Source organism: Atractosteus spatula, chromosome 1, assembly GCF_055471065.1.
Source record: "Atractosteus spatula isolate fAtrSpa1 chromosome 1, fAtrSpa1.hap1, whole genome shotgun sequence".
NCBI classification, from domain to species: domain Eukaryota; kingdom Metazoa; phylum Chordata; class Actinopteri; order Semionotiformes; family Lepisosteidae; genus Atractosteus; species Atractosteus spatula.
Genome location: NC_142706.1, coordinates 15,449,827 through 15,473,672, shown reverse-complemented (window position 1 = coordinate 15,473,672; position 23,846 = coordinate 15,449,827). Strand labels below are relative to the sequence as shown.

Below are 23,846 nucleotides of genomic sequence, written 5' to 3'. Positions count from 1 at the left end.
CTTAACCTAAACTTTATGCTTGCAGTTATGTAGTGTTTTCTAAATTGTTTCCAATACAATTAATTGTTGACATAATTTATAGTAAGTGTTTCCTTGCTGTTATTATTGCCATTAATATAACAGCAACAACATTTCATCCCAACCATATTTCTATGCATGCAAGTTTAACATCAGGCAGTTCCCAAGCAATGTTGTTATTATACTGTATATCTGTGTTTAATAAGACTAATGTGTAGTGATGTGCCTAAGAGATAGGGTCATGTTCCTTCAGGAAATCAGAGCTGAACATTTGAAGCCATTTTTGCTCTTAACAAAAGTAGTCAGCACTTTACTAAAATAATAACTGCTGACCAATTGTTTTCTAAGAACATTTATTAACTGTGACCCCTGGCCAATGTGATACTACAGAATCATTTATTTGCAAATTATGCTAGTGGACTAAAAGAAAATAAATTGCCTTCTGATGAAGACAATACTGAACTTTTGAACTACAACCAAAAATACTAACTTGAGTTGTTTCCTCCTAGTTTGCTGCATAATCCATTATATTATTAATAGCAAGCTAAAGCAGTATTAACAAAAAAAAGCAGCCTTTGTTAATATAGATGTGCAGTATAATAGCAGTTTAATAGTTTTAATTGCATTCTCATTCTAAATTTCATTAGCTGAATATATTAAAAATGAATTGACATGCTTCAACCATAAAATAGTACAAGGAAAAGCAAGGTCATTGGTCTTGTCCCTGTCCAGGGATAATACTTTAAGATTATAAGATACAGTATGTGTATAAAAGTAAGTTTTATTTTTGATGGGCTATGCCATTAATTGTAAGGGAGTAAAACCAAAATGGTACCCCTTTTTGCTAAGGTAAACTAAATTGCATTTTTGTTTTGTGAAGGTATAACAGTGAAGTTCTGTCACATTTCAAAACTGTGTTTTGCTTCTTTGCCTCCTAAAATATACGGAAGTATAAGTAATTGGGATGATCATTGCTAAAGGATTGACATTAAAGATTCCCCAGAATAAACAGATTTTAGGCTTCTAGCAAACCTGTCAGATTACTAACATGTTATTTTAACCTTTCAAGAATACAGGAAAAATGTTCTGAAACTGTTTTATAATGTCTGTTTTTGAGGTCTGGATCAAATTTTAACCTATCTGCACCAGGTCTCTGTATTTTAACAATAGGTTCAATTCCTTCAGTGTTGCTATTGGTAGGCATCTACAGTGGCATTTACTGTACAAGTCATGTGTCAAGTTCTCACAATAAATGAATATACAGTAGTATACAGTACTTCAATCTTTCAAATTATTTTTGCCTTGAATTGAAATGTTTGAACCCCTTGACTGCTTTTGCCTGATGCAAGTTTCCGCTCTTAAGTTACACAACATTGCTGTGTTTTGTGAACAGCAGCATGCATTGCGCTTGTTTCTGGGACATGGGCATTAACCAAGACTGATGATATATCTTCTAGGTTTCATCTACCCTCAGAGCAGCACCAAACGCAGTATTAAAGAGCGACTTTTGAAGCTCTTTTCTTGCTCAGCTGCCAAAAAGACATCAACAGATAACCAAAGCAAGTTATTTCTTTCATTTTCTTATCCCTCTTTTCTAAAGCTCTGCATGTGGTGATTTTAACAAAAATCTAGAACTGGTTGGTCTTGTGACTCACACTGTCAGATCAAAATATGCCTGTGGTACATACCCCACTGGACTAAATTATGACAGCTTTGTACGATCCACAGGCAAGCAGTTCTTTTATGACTCTCTGTAGTGATCACATCATCTGTTTTTTGCCAAAAGCCTATTACATAAAGAAAATAAAGTTTATCATGCAGGAGAAAGTAAGCATCTGTTTCAAATTCTCTGAGCAAAATAGTAGCATTTTACCATTAGCATTTTATTCTTCAAATCTGAAGAAACAACATGAAGGAATTCTTAAAGGTATATTTCCCTTTCAATAGTTTATCCTTCAGGAGGAAAAAAAACTAATATGAATATTAAATTAGTAAAATAAACCAGCTCTTTAACTGACAGTGCATCTGATCAAAAGGCCAATGGTTTGAAATCCAGCATCATTAACCTCCATGGAATAACTACAGCACTGTTTGATGGTTGTAGTCAGATATGCAGGTAACAATAAAGATGATAACTGATTTATGTACTAGTGTTTACCACCAGTCTACAGATTTTTTAAAGATTATATATGTATATATTTTATTTCTACACACTAACAAAAAGTTCTAACCTTGAAGTATAACTTGGAGGTGCGTGAAACCCAGAATTCCCAACATTATTTATTGGTCACTGTATTTCTGACAAGCATTATTCTGTCTTTGAAGGCTCTTGGTTCAAAAATGTTTCCTGTCATAAAACCCAGGATTTTAGTCCCCCTATTTCCATCATGGCCCAATCCAGTTCATTCATAGTTTACATGTAAAAACCTCTTAGCCAATGCAGTAGAAGTCATATTGAATTCCACTACTCCACATCCAGTGCGTGAGAGTTAATGGCACTGATACAGTATATTACACCTCCTGTATTCTCTATAGCTCAGACCCTAAACCATATGATGTCTGTAGCTTGAGATAAACAGTAAATGTAACTTGTAGAAAATCACAACATGGATGATATGTGAAAACAGGCTAATGTGCTTGTCTGTTCTGAGACGAGAGTTAGCCACTCATTTCAGCTTCAATGGCTGAGAAGAAAAGAAAGTAACAATTCTAAGAACCCCACCCCCTCCTTATTTTCCATGTTTGAAAAAAGAAACCAAGAAATCCATCAGTCTTTCCCTCACTGAACACATTTTCATGCTGAGCATAATGTCAAAGCAGTTTGAGTAAACCTCAGGGCAGATGGAACACCACTTACAAATCAGAACCCCTTCAGTAGAATTTCAATTTGAAATTCTATCTGCAATGTCTGCCTCCAGAAAGGTCAAATACTTCTTTTCATCTATTTTCACATCAAACTAAGGTAAAGTATGAATATAACATTCCAAATTATACCATCCTGGGTGAATTATAAAGTGCTTTCTCAGTAATCATTCTAAGGGGTTCTCAGGGCCATTTCAAATCATCTACTACTCAGTGCAGTGGCATGTAGAAACATGGCATATTCTCTGGATAATATTATTTATGTAGAAGCTATGTAAGATCATTAATATGTTGACTGGAATTCCCCGGGTTCAGGGGTCGAGTTCAGGAGTCATGGTTTGGTTAAGCGCAGCTTCTGACACATTTGAAAAGGGATTGCTGTTCTTAGCTTGATCAGCCTGAAATAGTTTTCTCTAAAACTACATTGCTTTTAAACAGGTTGACTGCTTTGGTTTCCAGCCTCCTCTGTCATACAGTTTTGGTTGCTGCAGAATTCATCATATAAATGGCAAAAGACCGTGCTGTCTCTGGAGCATACTGTTGTAGGGTCATTGCAGTGCTTTTCAATTGTCTCACACATACAGTACTTTCATAGACAATGCTGGTTGAACTGCAGTACCTTGTTTTTGTCATCTCACCATACTATGTTGCTATAACATAATTACTGTATAAAATGATGGCAAATCATCTCAATTTCTTGTTAAAATATCAGGATTCTAATTTGATGCTCACACACCTACGAAATTAGGTGTTTGTTTTTCCTGATAAATTCATCAATGGAGGAAAATCCTGTATAAACACCGTATGACTATGGTGCACTGGATTTAATCTACCCAGAGACAGGGCAAGTGGAAAGTGCATTTAAAATTGAGAACAGGAGCTAATCTTTTTTCCCAGATTCCCTGGGAGTATGAGAACAAGTAATCCCGTAAGGTTGCTGAAACTGATACTGTGACTTCTTTCAAGGAATAATTGGATGAAACACTTGGATCAATTAGCTACGTTCAAATGGGCTAGATGGGCTGAATGGCCTCCTCTTCTTGGTAACCATTCTGTTCTTAAATAATAACACTAAATTTCTTAATGCCAGCTCTTTTTGTTCATGTCTGTATTTGTTATCTAAGATAAAAGAGAGCTCCTAGCAAACGCTGATGTATTCTCCCATTCCTGAAATCAGTCTCTTAAGATATCAGCCTCCTGTAGATTCAATTGACTTGAAGGCATCAACTCTGGACGGCACACTGTAAAAATCCTCCAATGTGGAAGTATCACATTTGTACAGCCAACAGAATGACCTAGCCCTTCCAGAGCCAGACCTACAGTATTAAAAGGACATTTGATTTGTTTTTTTTTTCATCTGTAGAGTAAAACCTCTGCATTTCTTTTCCTCTCACTTTTATGTAAAAATGTAAACAATCTATTTTTGCTGATCCAGTTAATTGACATGTTAAAGATGAAGTCTCAAGAAAAATACTGTGATGTCAAAGGTCTTATATGAGATGTGATACACAAGAAAAAGGAAAATGTAGGACATTCTCATCAAATTAGGAGCTGAGAATAGCAGACTCTGTAAGATATGGGAATATACTGTATGTTGTGGTCATAAGACATGTCCAAAATATTACACAGTATTTTAATGAGGTTCATTGTACAATTTTAGCATAAGGTTCCTTGATTTAGATTTAAATTTAACTACTGTACTGTATATACTGTATTACATTTTGGCTGCTCCATGGCACTCTGATGACTCACAAACTGTTATATATAATACTTTGAAAACTCATGACACATTTTCCAGTTAAGTCAAGCACTGTGCTTAATGGTCAATACTGTATATTGTACTTGGCGTGCCTTTCCACTGGACACGTGGAAAATTCAGATTACAATATGAACTACAACCCCTGTGGTCCACATGGGGGCAAACATTAGAAACCACTTCAAATACACATATTACATTGGAGTGTCAACTTTGACCATATTATTTCCTAGATTAAATTAGAGATCCGTATTGCACATTACATCAGAATTCTTAAATTATATTGTAACAGTCAATATGTATAGTCTCTTTTTATTGCTTTGTCACATTGTCTTAAGGAGGAAAAATTCAACAAAAACACAAGTCTTTCTCATACTGTAGGTAAAAGACTAATGATATTATGAATAATCTACCTCACTGTGCTCCCTGCATTAGTAGGATATTCTCTGGCTTTGTGTGTCCGTTACCAGAAAATATGACCTTCTGTTGATGGATGGATGTTTTGTGCATTTCAAGAATGTAAACACATGAAATCCAAAGTGTAACCACCGACTAAATTAATCATTTGAAGCAGTACAACTGTAGGTGTTAAAAAGTAGAACGTTGAAGTCTGCCTGGGAGCACAGCAAACCTGAGGCATGACTATGGCGAAAAATGTTACCATCATTATAAACTCATGAATAGGTTTGTGGAGGCTAATCATTGAATTTCAAGTATAAATTGTTAAAACAGTGCAGCTTTCTGTAACTATCCCAAAGATCTCCAGATTGTCTTTATCATAGTGCCCTGTAATTCCATCATATTTCTCTAATGGAACAATTTACTTTTTAAAAAAGTGTACAGTATAGTATAAGAAAGCTATTTTGATAGATATTGATGAATATTGTCCTTTAAGACCCCTAAGACGTTAAGTTAGAGAATCCAGCTACCGCCCTCAGATACAGTAGGCAGCCTGGAAATCTCAAGAGCATCAATGACAAGCTGTTTCACAAGCAGCTGCTGTGAAATGAAAACCGAAAAGATGTAATATTTTTTGTACATCAGGCAAGGCTTGGACACAAAAGATTCAGATCTCTGACCCAGATAAATTGGCATCAGCCTGCTCAGACCCTTAAAAGGAAATGGAATACTCTGTTTTCTTCATGTTATGAAGCAATGACACAGCAACAGGAACCAAAGATCTTCCCAGTGCAGTACATAAGAACTACCAAATGCACAATAAATACCAAATAAATTATGTGTAATCCATGTATATCTGTTTAGAGTTTTTTTCATTCATAATTAATCTTTATGCATATTCAGATCAGAAGACATTGTTATTACTGTCCAGTTAAAATAAAACCTTACAAAGACAAATTTTATAATAACATAATGAAATCCCTTTAAACACATTTGCAACCCCAGATCCTTCCTTAAGGATCAAGAAGGTCTCGTGGAATCAATTCTGCAGAGGTTAATATCATTCACTCCTCCATTATACTGTACCTCAAGCCATTCCCATGTGTTCGTCTTAGTCTGAAGTCCCTCTATTCATGTATGTTGTATACTTATACATGATTTTTGCATACAGTATGTTACAAACAAAACAAGTCAAAGCACAATACAAACCTGGAACATGCTGTCTGTTCTATATTGAAAATGGGTCTGCATCAAGCTCACATTGGGCTGGAATCCTGCCAGCTCAACATTGGGATTGAAGTGTTGTTGAAACATGATGTTTTTTAGTTTTTCTGTGAACATTCTTTTATGTACTTTAAATGCTTCAGAACTTAAATATAATTAAGAAACATTAACTGCATGAAAAACACATTCCCTTCAATGCACAAAATCTCTTCCACCACCTACCACCCCTCAGTGGTACTAACTCTGGGCTTCCCATCAATATGCCTGTATACTATACAACAGCTGTTTTCTTTTAATTTAAAAGAAAGAATAGGTTGCATATGCAATGGTTTTCTGTTAAATTAATCTATATGAATGATTTAATTTATAGCTAAACATCGTCATATTCTCTTGTACAGTTAGGCGGAAAAGTAAAACAAGTAAAAATGTCCCTCCAAAATTCTGCCAGATATTTGTGAAAGAAAGTTTAAATCACTATTACTATGGCCTACAGTATACTGTATTTAACTTAGAGTTCTACCCACAAGCTAGTGTTTGATGATGAGCAACTATCGATGCCAATGAAAACAGTTTGATGTTATCCAGGCCCAGATCTTCAGATATTCAGTAAGGCACTACAAAATAATTTATTCTTAAATAAGTCTGTGTAAACTTTTTTAGAATGTAATTTCTATTGCAAATAGCTGGCTCCAAATCCATTAATTAATCTGTCAATATAATATATAAAATAAGATATAGTTTGTGCATTTACAAAATAAAATATTGAAAGGATCAATATTACAACAATATGCAATTTATTGTACCACTAATGCCCACCTTTCGAGCAATTTACTGTATCTTTTGACATGCTGCAAGCTTCACAATAGTAGGAACTATTGATGAATAAGCAGAACTTGCACTGAGGTCACTGCAAGCAGTGAGGAGCCAAAAATCACAAGAACTGCTGGTTCTCCAAGAGTTGAGAATCCAATAAGTTGGACTGGCCAACTAATCCCAACTATTCTCATAATATCTGTGCCATAGATCTCGGCCTGCTTTCAAAGTGAGCACTTTTACCAGTTGAGGCTTTGAGCAGGTCCTATTTTTATTTTAAGGGACAAGATAAACATGGTGGCAAATAGTCTAAATGAAAACAACAACAGAGACTTGTTTTAACTTGTTTTGATTACACTGTATAAAAGATCACCTTTGTGCTGTTTTTCTTTGAGCCTGGCTAGCAAGAGCTGGGCTCCCAAATGCATACAGTATGTAATAAAGAAGACCTCTGCTACACAGACACCAGAATTGCTGTCATTTTGTTTGACACAACAATACTAAAGCTTAAGAGTACCAAACACTTTTTTTTCCATTATGGTATCTAAATTCTATACAGTAACTCCCCATATTACTGGTATATCTCAATGTATTCAGCATGTTTGGCTTTCCTCTCATGTTGTGCCTCATGTGTTACAGACAGCGTTGAAGATGAACTGGAACTGGCTACAGTCCGTCATCGACCTGAAGGACTGGAACAACTGGAGGCACAAACCAAATTCACAAAGAAGGAGCTACAGATCCTCTATAGGGGATTCAAAAATGTAAGCGCACACTCGACTGTGGGTAAAGAGAGAATTTCTAACAGTTTGAATGTGACTGTTGAAGTAAGCTGTAAAAATCTTCTGTAACTACGGTAACAGTAGTCCATATTTCTACTGTGTGCTCACCAATATGTTATATACTACTATTACCTTTATATTAACCCAAAGTTAGCCTGGACTTAAAGAATCACATTTTTTATTGTAAGTCATTGGTGGAATGTTTAGTGGAGCTGTCACTTTTTGAAGTATTAATGGATATTAACAAGGGACCACCAAATGCTGAACTTATAAAGTTAGATTATTATAATGCCATTACATTTTATTAAATACACAAAAATTAATGTTTGCAATAATATTGTTTCTCCGTTTTGTAACCCCAAGAGTGAAATACAGTGGACCATGATCTTTTACTTCGTGCTGTAATCAGGGATCAATAGCTGGCTGTACTAAAGGTTTTGGATGTTTTCTGAAGTTTTGCTATTTACTATCAGACATACTGTAGTGCCTCCTCCAAACAGCAGCGACATTGGCAATGCCAAAAGTCTAGCCCCCACTGCAGGCAAATTAAACACTACTCAGTTTTCTAGTCAATCATATCACCAAAACATCTTCAAATATTGAAAGAGCTCTGTTGCAGAGATGCAGTGATAAATGAAGTCTCCAAACATGCAGCCAGTAACAAGAGGTGCCAGCCTCAGTAAACTAAGAATCTCCCTGTGACTTTACTCAGCAATACTCAACAATTTGTGTGCCGTCGGGAGAAAAAAAAATTCACTTATGAATGGAATGGACAATCTGTAGGCAAAGAAATTTACCTAACACTCTAAACAGAGGCATTTACAAGATGAGTCACTATAATTTCCTAACCAGATTGAGATTTTCTGGAAATTATTCACATATTTCAAATCCTTGTGCTTGAAACAAGTGTCTGTATGTCTATATGCTAGCTTCTTTTGCAATTACTGTTTGTAACAGGACTTTCTTCGCTTCCTAAGCCCAACGAATCACCAAAGAGAGAGATGTCATATGACATACAGTATGGGCCAATGGCTGGTCAGTTTTTGGTGGTGTTCCATCTTTTGATATTATTACATGAGTATAGTTTTCTCTGCTTTTACTGGTATTTTGTTAGAGCTGTTGATGTAAAGTTGAACGTTCTAGAATAATGTAAGGAGATTTTGAAGGTAATTTAAACCTAAAATATGAAACAAACGCAATCCAGCTGTGAAGCTACAGTATAATTACATATAATTGACTTTATGTCCTTGCTGATTTCTGCTGAAATCAAATCAAGAACCTTTATTCTTCAAAAACTGAACAAGAGAAATTGTCTAACCCTATAGGACAAAAGCTACAAGTTATCCATTTATAACACTTGGCAGCTGTTTTTATTTCATTCCTCTGAATGACTGAGCAGAAAGTGTTTAAAGTGTTAAAAAAAAAGCATTTGTTGCTTTGTTTCTGCTTTCTCACAAGGCAAAAACATTACAAGGTCATTTCACTTCTATTCAGTCCTTCCTGTGACTTGGTGCATCCCACATGACATAGCTTTTACATTAATGATGTGTCTCACTGCTATTGATTTTTTTTCCCTCTTTGGAACTGCATTGACTTTCCTCAGAATTAATTAAAATACCCAAATGTTATAATTTTTAAAAAAAAAGTATATATTTTTTTAATTATACTTAATTATTGGGTTCCTAGTTCTAGCTTTGTCAACAGCCTTGAGAAACAGTACATCATGAAAAATGGAGCACTTTATTTAGTAGTGTTTCAATTCAGTATACTGTATAATCTGTTAGATTATTGGTGTTGTTGCGCAACTGAAGTTCAGGAAGAATCTGTAAGAAATGTCACGTATTTTCTGAAATGTTGGTGTTTTTGTTTTCCCCAAGAGTGGATTCCTTCATTACTGTGAGAATCATTTCTGATATGGTATATACCGTAATAACCATCATAACTTTATAGTGGCTTTGTACTCCCATTACAAGTCCACAAGCAAGATGGATATGATCATTAGAATCTTGTAAAATTTAATTTTGAAGTAGTATAGTGGATAATATGTTCCATATACATGCTGAGCAGCAAGTCTTTTTAATGAATGCATTAGCATTCTATTTGCCCAGTACAAATGTCATTAGATCTTTATTTTCCTCTTCTCTTTTTTCTAAATGACACATAGAGTAATATACATTTGTACAAAACAAAGTTGCTTGCAAGCGTGCAGTCTCTTGTAATTCTGTGCTACCTTTGTTTTAAACTGCTCTGTTATTGTCATTAAATGTTGTAGTCTTGGAAGATAATTATAATTAGTGTGTTAATGGGTGAACCTGAGAAAAGGGAGGTATCCATTAATCTTGCCATTCTGCAGTTAAATATTTTATATTCAGTAATTTACAAGGACTATTCAATTTTGGGTTCCTTAAAATCTATGCATTATGAACAATTAAAATCCTTATTTGCTAATGTTGCTATTTTTGTATTTAGAAACTACACTCATTCTTCAGTTAGCCAATAGAGACTATTTTGTGAAAATAATTTTTCACAAACATTCTTAGGTTTTTAAAGTTTTTTCTCTTTTATACAGTGCATTGTAATTCTAAAAGTAGAAAGAGCAGTATAACAATATAAGTTCTGGAGAAATAAAATTATTTATCAGACAAAAGCAAACACTTACAGTAGATAATTAAGGTAAAATATACAGTATATACTGTATGTATATATCCATAGAAAGATTTTTATCCCTGCTTATATCCTTTTTACTTTAAAGTTATTGCTGTGAAGAGTTTTTCATTAGAAACTCATTTTATGTACACATTAGAACAAGTTCTGGCATCAACAGATAAAATAGTAGTAATTAATAATAATAATCGCTAACACTTATATAGCACTTTTCTGGACACTCCACTCAAAGCGCTTTACAGGTAATGGGGACTCCCCTCCACCACCGCCAATGTGCAGCATCCACCTGGATGATGCGACAGCAGCCATAGTGCGCCAGAACGCTCACCACACATCAGCTATCAGTGGGGAGGAGAGCAGAGTAATGAAGCCAATTCATTGATGGGGATTATTAGGAGGTCATGATTGATAAGGACCAATGGGACCAATGGACACTGGGGTTATACCTACTCTTTTCGAGAAACGCCCTGGGATTTTTAATGACCACAGAGAGTCAGGACCTCAGTTTTACGTCTCATCCGCAGCATGGTGCCTGTTTACAGTATAGTGTCCCCTGTCACTATACTGGGGCATTAGGACCCACATGGACCACAGGGTGAATACCCCCTGCTGGCCCCACTAACACCTCTTCCAGCAGCAACCTTAGTTTTTCCCAGGAGGTCTCCCATCCAGGTACTGACCTGCTTAGGTTCAGTGGGTTGTCAGTTGTGAGTTGCAGAGTGATATGGCTGCTGGGTAGCGAGTAGTAGTAGCAGTGAGTAACAAAATGGTTTGGCCCTTACCAGATTTCCTCTATATACAGTACAGTGATGGTTGTGGTGAAAGATTGATATAAAAAACAAAGTTAGGTAAAAGAAGTGTATGTGGGGAGTTTGTCAAAGTTCGAGTACAAAAGCCAAATATAGCAGAGATACCAAAACCAGCAAACACAGAATAACAAGTATTCAAAATGTACACGATGGGCTGTTTTAGAGTAGATAACAAGCAAAGCCAAATCATATTTACTATCATTCATTCTTAGCATTCATTCAGCATTTAACCTCAAACCAACTAAGCCAAATCAAATATTGAAAGCAAATATTTTCTGACACAGTACCTCCGGAAAACTGCATTTTGTTTGTGTACTTTTATCATTTACCAGTACATGAAAGGATTTCCTGACGTTGTACTAAGTTAAATAAGAAGTATAAGTAAAATGATGTAAATAAAAAGGTAGAAAAGTATTTGAGTGTGTTTACTTATTTTCAGGCTTTAGCAGTGAGTACTTAAAAGCCACACTATCTGTGTGCAACATGAGATAAGAGATTTTTTTTCTTAAAGGTGGTACACAAGTGAATTTGATTTAATGTAATCTGTCTTAAAAGTATTGTCATTTGCTTAGCTAGTGTTCAGATGTTGACATGCAGTACACTTGATATAAATGAGAAAGAAGCTTAAACAGGATAGATAGGGGAATTAAAGGAAAATCCTGTTTTATGGTACATCCAGTCACTGAATTGTAATTAGTTACAGCTAGGTTACATTAGTCTTGTATTCAGGGCTGACAATATAAAAAGTAACTATGTGCACTAAAAGAAATGCCTTTTCTTATCTTTGGAACAGACATTTATTTCTGTTGCTACAAATATGTATGTTCAAGAGCAGGCACTAAATGAAATGTTTATAAAAATATTAAACCTAGAAAGCAGAAAATGCTTTTCTTCTCCTAATTAAGGTCCAAGGACTGAAGCACAGAAACATACTGAACTAGAGTATACTGTATATTGTTATTATCAAATCTGGTGTATGTTGCCGAATGTCCTGTAATTATTTTTTAATTATTCCATAAAATATATATCCTAGTGTTCCTTATTCATTTTTTTAATGTTTACATTTCTGAATTAAAAGATGGATAAAGATAAATGTTTTAGTGTATAGGGTAAGTTTTATATTCTCTCATTTAGCCCTTACAAATATATGTTGCATGGGTTTTATTAAAATGTAAAGTTATTTCTTCCATTGAAAAGAGCTGTGACCTCCCATATCACCAAAGTAGTTTGAAATACACTATTTAATTATAAGCTTTCTGGGCTTGGTGGCATCTGGGATATATGCTTATGCTCATTCTAAAGAGCATTTTGCTGAAGTTCATACAAAACAAGTCTCTAGTGATCAATCTGGTAAATTTTACATCAACAAAATAATCTCTCAACCTAATTGTGAAGAGCTGTACTATCCTCCCTTACTACATCTTAGCTATAGCTTGTTTGATTGCAATCTTACAAGCATTTTAATCTCTCCCTGTTTAAACATTTTTGTAGTGCTTAGAAACACAAATAACTATCAGAAAAGGGGTACGTTTGTCTGTAGTGCAGGCTAAATTCGTTCCACAGTAGGCTAATCTGCCTTCCAGATGTCTCTTCCATGGCAAAAATAGGAGGTACACAGCAAAAGAAATGGCATGTCTTTATTATCATTCTGTATGTTGCACATTACAGTGGCTCTGTTTATATCTGGAGAAGAAATAAAATACAATAGACGTCTCCATAAAAATAGATCAGTGGTTTCAAATTGTAGGTGGCACAGCGGTGCAGTGGTCTGCATTGCTGCAGAGCTGGGGGCCCTGGGTTCAATTCTGGACCTGAGGTGCTAGCTGTGTGGAGTTTGTATGTTCTCCCTGTGATTGCATAGGTTTCCTCTGGGTGCTCTGGTTTCCTCCCACAGTAATAGAAAGTTAATTGGCTTCTTGATAAATTATCCCTGGCATGCGTATGTGTGTTTGTGTCTGTGTGTGTGCCCCATTATGGTCTGGCATCCTGTCCAGGGTGTAACCTGCTTTGCATCCATTGCTTGCTGGGAATGGCTCCAGCTCCCTTGCGACCCTGTACTGGATAAAGAGGCTTGAAAAAGGATGACTGGATGGATAGTTGCAAATTGATAAATTGTCGGATTTTCTTAATTCTTGTTGTGGAATGACTGGTTAGCTTTATTGTGTGTGTGATGATATACAGTACAAGGATGTACTGTATAGTTTTACTGATATAACCTGAGTCAAATTCTGTCACAGAAAAGTTACAAACAAGAAGAGATTATCTGAGCCATATAGCCACATGGTTACAGTACCATACTGACACAAGGATCTCAACCACACATTTTTTTAACAATCCTAGGGAATATGTTTCAGATTGGGTAGGTGGCTTTTTTTACAATGCTTTATGTAAAGAAGTGTTGCTTGTTTTCTGTCAAAAATGTACATCTGCTTAATTTCTTATGCTAACAGGAACTTGATCTACGAATGGTCATACTGTATGTACTATAATAATCCTTTGGTTGACTTTGTCCAAGCTTTTCAGAATTTTGAATCAAGTCCCCTTATAATTGCTTTTGTTCAATAATTAAACATATTGCCGTTTATTGCCTATAGTAAAATGGAATATGTAAGATATTATATTAAATATACAGTAAGTATATACAGTTACAGGTATATGCATGCAACAATCTATGAGTATTGTAATCTTATAGAAGTGTATACTGAGCTGTCAGTTCTGCAGTTAATTTGTGTAGCACAAAGTAAGTATTTTCCAAATTAGGGAAGGAACCATCATGAGTCCCAGTGATTTATTAAATAGTTTCTGGAAAACACTCATCATAAAACATTACTTTTCTCATTTATTTGCCCAGTTCTCCTTTCATATTGTATGGATGGAAATGTATAACAGTAAAGAAAGAAAATAAAAATGGTAAGTAGTGTTCAAATGATAGGTAATTACTGTAGCTTCAGTGGTAATAAAGCAAGTATACTGTATCTGAAATGAAACCTTCTTGGTACATTTGAACAAAATTAATCCCTGATCAAGGCAGCATTTTGCTAACTGAACATAAATCAAGCTGTGTGATGAATGCCATTTCCATTTTTATGTATTAAAATACACTATACTCTCTGATACCATTTAATCTTTTGGTAATGTATGCAACTAATGCATGCTTTGACTAATCACTAAACATAAATCACCAGCAAATATATTAACGGGTAAAATACACAGAAAAGTTCTGTTTCATATTGGTTATGCGGCATCTTGAAGTCAGTAAACAGCTATGGCTGACCATTATAAATCATAGCTGATGTTAATGGATTTTCCCAAATATACTTTGGAAAAAGTGTATTTGCTTTTGGAAATTACTTGCCTTTCTGCCTGTCTTTGCACATAACTTCATTAGCCTCCTGTTAACCATTAGAAAACCTAAACTATTTTTTTCCCTAAAAGTGGGAAATCATCATCATTATTAAGTTATAATAACAGAAAATGTGCTGGTGAAATAAAAACACATTAAAAAATCTGTCTGAGATTTTTATATTATACACAGAAAAGCATATTAATGTATAGCAATTAATAAACATATTTTATCTGCATGTGTTTTCATTCACTTGTTGGCTAATGTTTCCCAATGTGTCTTAAGGATCAACTCAAAGATGTGTCTTGGTTTAAAGTAATACATTATTTGAATAATTTGTGGGATGCTTATTGCTGCCTGATGATGAAAAATACTGTAGGTGAAGGTCTGAAAATTATCTTGATAATATCTTAATAGTTCTTAAAATGTGAACCACAATTTTAACTTTCTGCTATACACATTTTTAGTTATTTTTTTACTTTCTATTTTTAAATCTTTTTTGAAAGTAATTTTACTGTAAACAATGCTGGTTATGCTACAATTTCCTGTATCAGGTGGTTGTTTTGGTTTTTTAAATATTGCTGTGTTTCAAATGAAGTTTCAAATCTGTAAATTCAACTAAATATATTCTCATTAAAAGATTAAATATATAAAAAACTGTAAGTACCTCAGCTTCGGAATATTCTTTAATTATTCGTCTTCATAGAGCTATAGCGCTTTATTTAATAGCTCAAATCTGGAATTTCTAGAAAGTTTATTTGCCTATAAACAGAAGATATAATACACTACAATATTATTAAAAAGGATTACAAATGGTCGTGAATTCAGTACAATTTCACGACACACAATGCTTTACACAAACCTGTCAAGCATGAGCAGTGTAAAATCCCATCAAACACTGCTCAGCCTGATGAGGCACAATAGTAATGGGTGCCATTCATTTGTATCTGAATCAAAATTGGACCCCAGGTTTCAATGTACTTTCTACTCTATCACGGTTCTTTATAGTTGTTTAATTTCTCCTGTGAATATTTGTAGGCAAAAATTATTAAATTCTGTCTTTATTATTATTAAACTCAGTACAGCTATTGGACAGTGAAAGCACTCCTATTTCATTAAGTATTTGTTTTCTTTTTCTTTGGCTGTGTAATAGAAAATCCAGCAGAGATACTGTATGAAACTGCACATTAATTAAAGTAAACACGTATTTCACTTTAGTTTTATGTTGCAGCAGTGCAATTATTGAGTTAATTGTTATAGCCTTAGTGACCTCAGGAAGTTCAGTCCAATGGAATACATTTCAATTATAAGTAGATGCATAGTATTTATTCTAATTAGCCCTGTGAGATCAGCAGAAACTTTGGTAAGGAGTTGTTGGAAATTAGACTTTATCTGAACATCTCACAACCTTTCTTCTTGGATCAAGAGAGCACAAGAGCTTTAGTTTTGCTGACTACATTAAATGAAATTTACTGCAGTCTAAAGTCTTACAGATATAGTTTTTATATGTGTATAAAGATATAATATAAAAGGCTCCTGTGTGGATTTTAATGATTTTCTTAGCAGTAAATGGATCTTAAATCTGTCCTTTTTGTTTTAGGATTATTTATTATTTATTAATTATTTCAGTTGTTTTCAACATAATTATGCTATTATGCACATAATCATATCATTTGTATGAATACTTTTTTTTATCAATATACTGTACATAGTATTCATGAGGGCTCTTACAGTACCTTGCATTGTGTCTATATAACAGCTGTGATATGTCGACTCTTAAAAAATCATATAATGATGTTTTACAGTTAAAAAAAACAAATGAATGTCTGAGTTATCTTTATTGAAATATATACATTTTTAAATCATACTTAAAATAAATCATATCTGACATACAATGGACCTTTGTCATCCTATTCCATTAAATGTGCAAGATGAAGTGCACCATGTACATTTATAAAAGATAAGATTAAAATAAAAGATAAGATTTAAAAAAACAACATCAAGTCCTGTGCCTAATTGGAACTTTGAATGTGGTAACTGTGCTCAGTGTAGCAATGAGATGAGAAGTACTTTTCTTTAGTCATCCATTGACTGACAGGTTTTCCATTAAAGGGATCATTGCATGTACTAAAATGAACATGAATTACATGACTTGTCACAGTGCAATATGGGAAAAACTACTGTACATGAATGTTAATACAAGGGACAAGATAAAATATAAAAAAAAATCTACTCTACCATCTCTGAGACTTAAAAAAGGAAAACCTTTAGCATTTATACACTTCAAGTTTTGAGCCAAAGATAATTGATGAAAAATAAATTTACCTGTTTTATTACAATACATATTTTGAATAACTAATATTCAGTATATGCACTTAAAATTTCAGTGTAATTCAAAAAATGTTTTTGAGCAACTGGATTATCAGTTTGAATAATTGATTATATTTTCATATGTAAAACTCTGTGGTTTTGTATTTTGTGAACATTGTATTAGAGTTTTCTACTGATTTAGATTACATGTAGGAGAACTTTTCTAACATCTGTCTGTAAGAGAGATAATCAATAGAGACGAATGAGCCATTTGCAGAGGAGACCATGCAAGCTTAGAACATAACATTACCAAAGTGATGGAAAAGGATAAATTGTGGAGAAAGAAAGAAACTGAGGATGCACCAAAGAACACCATCTCATCTGTGAAGCATGGTGAAGGTAAAGGCTCATCTTGTTTTTGTCTGTTCATAAAACCTTCTTCAGAAACTGTTTTGACTTTCCTTTGTACTTCTGTACTTCCATAGATTATGAACCATGCTAGAGAGATAAAGTCAAATCCTGGGCATGCACGGCTGATTTTGGAACTGCCTCAGACCTCTTTGTTGATGATAAAACTCATTTTGGCAGATGTAGAATGAATTCTGAAGTTATAGAGACAGTATCTTGTAATGTACTGTAAGACAATGCAGCCATACTTATACTTAACACTGATCTAAAACATACAATCAAAGTGAATAAGGTGTTAATAAAAGAAAATATTAGAATTGACAAATTAATCCCAGGTTTAACTCCAATGCACACGTTTTACAGGCTGAAGAAAAAGAAGCCAAAAGACCAAAAGAACAGGAGAGAACTCAAAGTGACTGCAGAAAATGCTTGGTAAAGCAATTCAAAAAAGGTTAATCAAAGAGTTTGGTGAACCCAGAGTGTCGAGGACTTCAAGCTTTTATTACCTCAAAAGGATATGTAACTACTGTATGTTCTGACCTTTACACTTTAAAAAGTATTTAATTTAATTTTAAATTTAATGTGTACAAATGATTATGGTCACTTAAAATCACTGAGTTGAACACATAGTATTTTTGTTCTAATGTGATCCAAAGTGTGCCTAGACTTTCAACAAAATGAAATGTACTGTATGTTGTTATATTTGTTCATTTTAATCCCATGATCACATATACATGTTACTTGTCAGTTAAACAAAAATAACAGTAATGCCTTTGCTATTTCAATACATTTGGAGTGCACTACTAAAACATAATAGATTTGGTATTAGTAGATTTCATAGTTTAATCACTAATTAATTAATTAATTAATTGAACTACAGTACATGTACTGTTGATTATGCAGGTGGTTTGGAAAAAAAAACATAATTAATCATGAAAGTCTTCAATCGGAACATGAACTTTTTGTTTCTTTCATAATAATATGTGACAGGTGTATACAGTAATGAGTGAGACCCTTGTTTTTCTTTAGGTCTTTTCAATTTTTCAATTGTTCTTCCTCTAAAACACGCAGTGCGGATGTTTATGCCTTGTTTTAACACAGATATTAAATTTAAAAAACACACTTCCCAATTAATAAAATATTAAGTGAACTAGGCTGTTCAAAAGTTAGATTGTTACGTTATAACTGAGATCATACAATAAAGTGTTGTCTACATTTGCAAACATTTTCCATTATAAACTGAAAATGTCAACATAAATCCAAAATGTAGCAATTTGTAGAAAATTGTACATAAAATGTAAAGGTCAGATTTGGCTTAAGAACAAGTAAAGGAAAGGGATTTAAAGAGTGTTTATTAACAGTAGTCATACTTAACTGGGTGTAGTACAGTAGCACAGTCCTTGATCTAGAATTCCCATGATAAATTTCATTAAATCATTAATGAGAACTGGTGAAGAAGGTTGTTTCCTGGAACACTTTTCCTACAGCTAAAAGAGAAACACAGATAATAACTGTGAGAGAGGTGCAAGCTTCAGAAAAAAATAGTGGAAACTTAGCCTGCAATGTTGCTTTCTCCCCTTAGTGAAAGCATCCATCGTGTGTTGTCTATTTTGTTGTACAGTATAATTGTTTCCTCTTGTTACATTTACATTGATAACACAAACAATTTTAATTTGTTCAAAAAATTACATGCAGCATTCTTTGTTCAAAAGGTAGAATGAGAAAAGACTGGTTTCACTACAGTAAATCTGTTGTTTAATAGCCTGTAATAATTTTGTGCAGAAATAACGGTGGAAATTTTTTTTTTTACCTTGTGCTGTTTACATTTGCTTGGATTTGTAGAAATTATTTTTGCACAAAGATTGTGAATGTTCCCAGTTATTCTCAGTACCCATGACGATGTTGAATTTTCTGAATTTGGGTTTCAAAAATCTCCTTATTTCCCCTTACAGTCTAGACCTACTGTAACATTGAGTTAGTCTGCATAAACACCGATGTATGAAACAAATCCAGGTGTGCTTCCCACTAGCTGCCTTAATATCAAGAAAGCCTGGTACCACCCCAGTCATTTTTCACTTCTTAACATTTCTATGTTCTTCATTTTATAATGAATCTTTAGATCCCTGGATGAATTAATTGGTAAAAATCCAAATGAACTAGATGTGGCTAAATGCCCCCTTTTTTTAACTGGTCTTTGGTTTTGTAAATCGTGCAATGTCAGATGGCTTGCCAGACAAATGATAGTAACTTTTGCTATCTGCTCCCTGGGGGATGGTAATTGAGCTTTGCCTACGTCTGGAACTCTCTTGTAATTCAGTTGTAATGAAGATGTTTCTCCTTAGAGGGTCTTCTTACAGTCACACAAAGACACAACTAAGAATATCAATGTTTTGTAGTGTTAAGTGAAAATTACAGCATGGTTGGGGTGCTAATGAGTTTGAGACATTGTATGCTTTACTACTCAGTTTTTTTTTCACCTTCTCCCAACAGTCACCACAAATGCTTGGGTACTTCTAAATAGGGAAAAATATATTCAAATCAGCTTAAATAATCAAAATTTCATGAAGCTGATTCTTGCTATTATTATTGCTCATTCATTTTCAGTCCATTTATTCTGGTGAAAGTTCCAGGAATGATGATGAAAGTCATTATAAAATTCTTTGTTTTCATTTTCTGTTATGAAAGTTACCACAGACCAGCAATTCACTTGCTTCTCAGAAATTGACATACTGTTCATGAAAAGCAAAAAAAATCTCTCAGTCTCGTTACTCACCTATAATATGATTTGACAGGGACATGCTTTTATTTTTTTCCCCTTTAACCTCATGAAATGGAAAAAAGAGATACTGTAGCTACTGTAGTCTTTGACACAGAATCCTGTCTTTTCATCTTTCCCTAAGAAGTCATAACAGCTTACATTTAATACTGTACCTCAAAGTCTGAGGCCATTGGTTAAAATACCAAGTAACAGGCTACTATTTTTAAATGTGTTGACAATCTGAAAGAACCCATTATACTGAATATACTGTACTGTATATAGTATAAGTGATTGTCAAAGGTGTTTGATGCAAAGCATTGGAAACTCATGTTCTGTGCCTTAATGTAGACATCTGCAGAGATACAGTCTTCATTGCTCCTTAAAACCTCCACCCCACTTTATTGCATCAATAAAGGAAAGTGCATCAAAGTGGTTTTGAAATTCCAGGGTGTTTTAAAAAAACCAACACAAGTTTCAGAGCATTCTTGTCACAAACCAGGGTCACCACTGTCTAACCCAGAAACATAATTCCTTCTGTTTTAAATGTTAGGTCACAGGGCCATTCTTTTCTTTTTTTCAGTAAAAATCGATAAAAGCCTTGAGAAATGTGTTTCTCCTGGATGTGATATAAGAGCCTTTTCAAAGTTAAGTAGTTGCTGTTTGAAATTTAAGAAAATATATTTTTTCTCTCAAAAATGTTTTTTATCTATATTTTCTTTAATGCCTAAGGATAGAACATAAAAATTTTAGTATTCTATTTCTATAAACCAGTACTAGGTCATTTAGATCTTAGAAATCCCATTATCAATTTCATTATCAATTTCAATTATCAATTCACTTTGACTTATTTAAAGGTAGTGGAAGTGAGTTTGCATTCTTTTGCATTAATTACTTTTTGTATGTGATGCCTTGAGAACAATATTCATCAGTCTTTTTACCCTTTTTCTGTTCTTGTTATATGGAAGTGAGTGTGTGTTGGAACTTAATTACCAGAAATATCATGTGTTCTGTGTTTGAAGCAATTTCTTGCTTTGACTTCCCAGTTTCTTCAAGAATTCCATATAGTGCAGTATACAGTACATCAATCACCTAAACAAAGTCATTTTTCTTCCATGCTGTACGTACATTTCTGTATGGGACTAATTAACTAGCCTTTTCAAGTTCAGCAATGGTGTTTGTAGTGATTTCCACTATTTCTGAGGATTCTAAATGCTACTATTACCTCCTTTCTTTTGAATTATTTTTTTCACTACTGTATAGACAATACTGTATATGATTCCTGCAAAACTTTAGATAGATTGTAAAAATACTTTAATAAGCCAAATTAATCATCTGCAAGGAAACATTAATAAAACATCCTTTTGATGGTTCCTGTTCTATTTTAATGCAACAGGTAATTTTTAACTAGTGATTTTGTTGTCTGTTTTTAAGACACCTAAATATTCATATCTCTGCATTCATATCTCTTTTGGATCTTATTCAATTTGTTTAGATTTGCATTAGTTGGCATCTACTGTACCTTTTAAAATGTCTTTGCAATTAGTTTGTCAAAAGTGATCTCATTAATTTTTTCATTTAAGTACAGCTGGACAGTTTTCACCAGACTCAGAGAAATGTGTAAGGAGTCTCCTAACAGTCCTTTCACATCTGCTACTGCTGCAGTATAGCAACTCAAAACAGTTTATAGCAGATGTTCAGAAGGAAAAAAATTGTAGGGGGGGGGGAGATATAAAGAAGTACTTCTCTATATCTCTCCCCCCCTACAATTTTTTTCATCATTTGTAGATGTACTGTACTGATAGATTTATTAAAAGATTTTAGATAAACAGCAAACAAACAAACAGCGGATAAAATACACAGCCTTGGTGTCACAACAGAGATGAGCACAATCCTGACTCACAGACCTGAATAGAGTCTGGACAGATTTCTGTGGATTGCTCCACCTCTGTCTCTGCCTGTGCCTCTGCCTGCCAGATGATGAAAACTGGTCAGTCTCCTGTTGATTGGCATTGGAGGGTTGTTTTCATTGATGTTCAACACAAGTCAAGTCAGAAGAAAAAGCTGGCTATGGCAATATAAGGCAGGATAGAAATAAAAGGAGGCCACTGGACCCATGTGATCTATTTGATTGCTAGTCTCTAATTGATCTCATAGAGCCATTTCCTGAAAGAAACCAGAGTGTAAGCTTGGAGATCATACCGTAGCTGGTTCCCAACTCCCTCAAACGTTGAGAAAATGTCAAGACGTTCCATTTTAAATACACTTCTACTTGTATTATTTGGTTTGTGTTTCACTTTTGATTCTAAAGAAGTCCATTGTGCAGTGCAGATTTTATCAATGCCTATGAGGAATGCAAATGCTTGAAACACATCTCACAATATTTTTCTCTGTTCATTTCAATTTATGTGGTAGTTATTCTCTGGACTGATTCCAGTGTACTATTAACATGGTTAACAAAACTAAACAATATGAGGTTTTGTTAGTACACTGTATAATTTTAACACAACTTTCCTTGATTTTAATTCTGTACTTTGAAATATATATATTCAGTGTACGTATACTGTATATACAATCATTCTGACCACACTTTTTATGCTTCCCCACTAAGACTTTGTGGTGTTAAAGCCTGTCAATGTATTTTTAGTACTTTATGGTCTTGCATTGTCCTGCTAGAAAATCATCATTTCTGAACCGGCTTGCAGGAATGGAAAAAAACTGAAGTTCAAGGACTCTGCTGAGGTGTCTGCTTATCAGTAGTGTTGCACTCAATCGGCACCAAATGTGTAAAATCTTGTATTAAAGGAGATTCCTTCAAACATTATCACACTTCCATCATTCAAACCTTTTTGGCTTGAAAAATGCAATATTCAGCATAATATTTGCCGCAAAATCTCAGCACACAATGTGTTCTTTCAGATCTATCAAGGGCAAAATAGCTTTTATCAAGAATAAAACCCAGAGCCACTCTCATTGTTTCTCTGCTGATTGTTAAAGTAAAATGTCTTGTTCTCAATCACCTTTTCTTACATGCAGGTCACTTTCAATCATGCTAATACTATAACAACCAGGCAATCTTCATTACTGAAGCTATTGTAAGCATGGTTATATTTTTGTTTGCTGTTCTAGCATAAATTAAAAATGATTGTGGATAAGTATAATGCATTTTTTTTCCTTTCGTATGATGAGGCATATACAATCAATGCATTTTGGTAATAATTTGGGACATCTTCAATCTAAGAAGTTCAAGTAGGTAGCTGTGTCAGCATGCGTAGTCTGCAAAGGAACAAGCAAAGATTTATTCAATGCTGAAACGAAAAGGAAAAAAATGTTTTGGCTTTGGAGCCTTCTTCAGGTCTTTCCTTCAGTTCACCTTGAATAACCCTTTATTTGTTCCTTTGCATCTTCAATCTAATATACTTTAAAATCAAGAGACATTATTTTCATCAATATTTATAAACCCCAATGTTATTTTTAGTTATTCTTGTAGAAAAAGAGTGTGAATTATGTTTCAGGACAGCGCCTACAGAAGTGAAAAGGAATTTGAAAATGGTTATCTGCATTGCATTTTAGGATTTATTTTAATTACTTAAACTACTGTATACAGTACTTTTAAACTGAGATTCTAACTACGATTTTAATTGCCTACGCTAATTGATGCCTTTAACTGACCTGCTGTCTTTAGACATTTACTTGTTTCTTG

The 23,846-nt window shown here is 34.0% G+C and overlaps 1 protein-coding gene across 1 annotated transcript in view; it reads left to right on the top strand.

Annotated features, from left to right (window-relative positions):
• Positions 1-23,846, top strand: part of kcnip4a (potassium voltage-gated channel interacting protein 4a) — a 73,293-nt gene that overhangs the window by 28,286 nt on the left and 21,161 nt on the right. Inside the window, exon 2 of the mRNA XM_088931128.1 lies at positions 7,712-7,836. Coding sequence (XP_088787254.1) covers positions 7,712-7,836 — 125 coding nt within the window. The remainder of the gene's footprint in view (positions 1-7,711; positions 7,837-23,846) is intronic.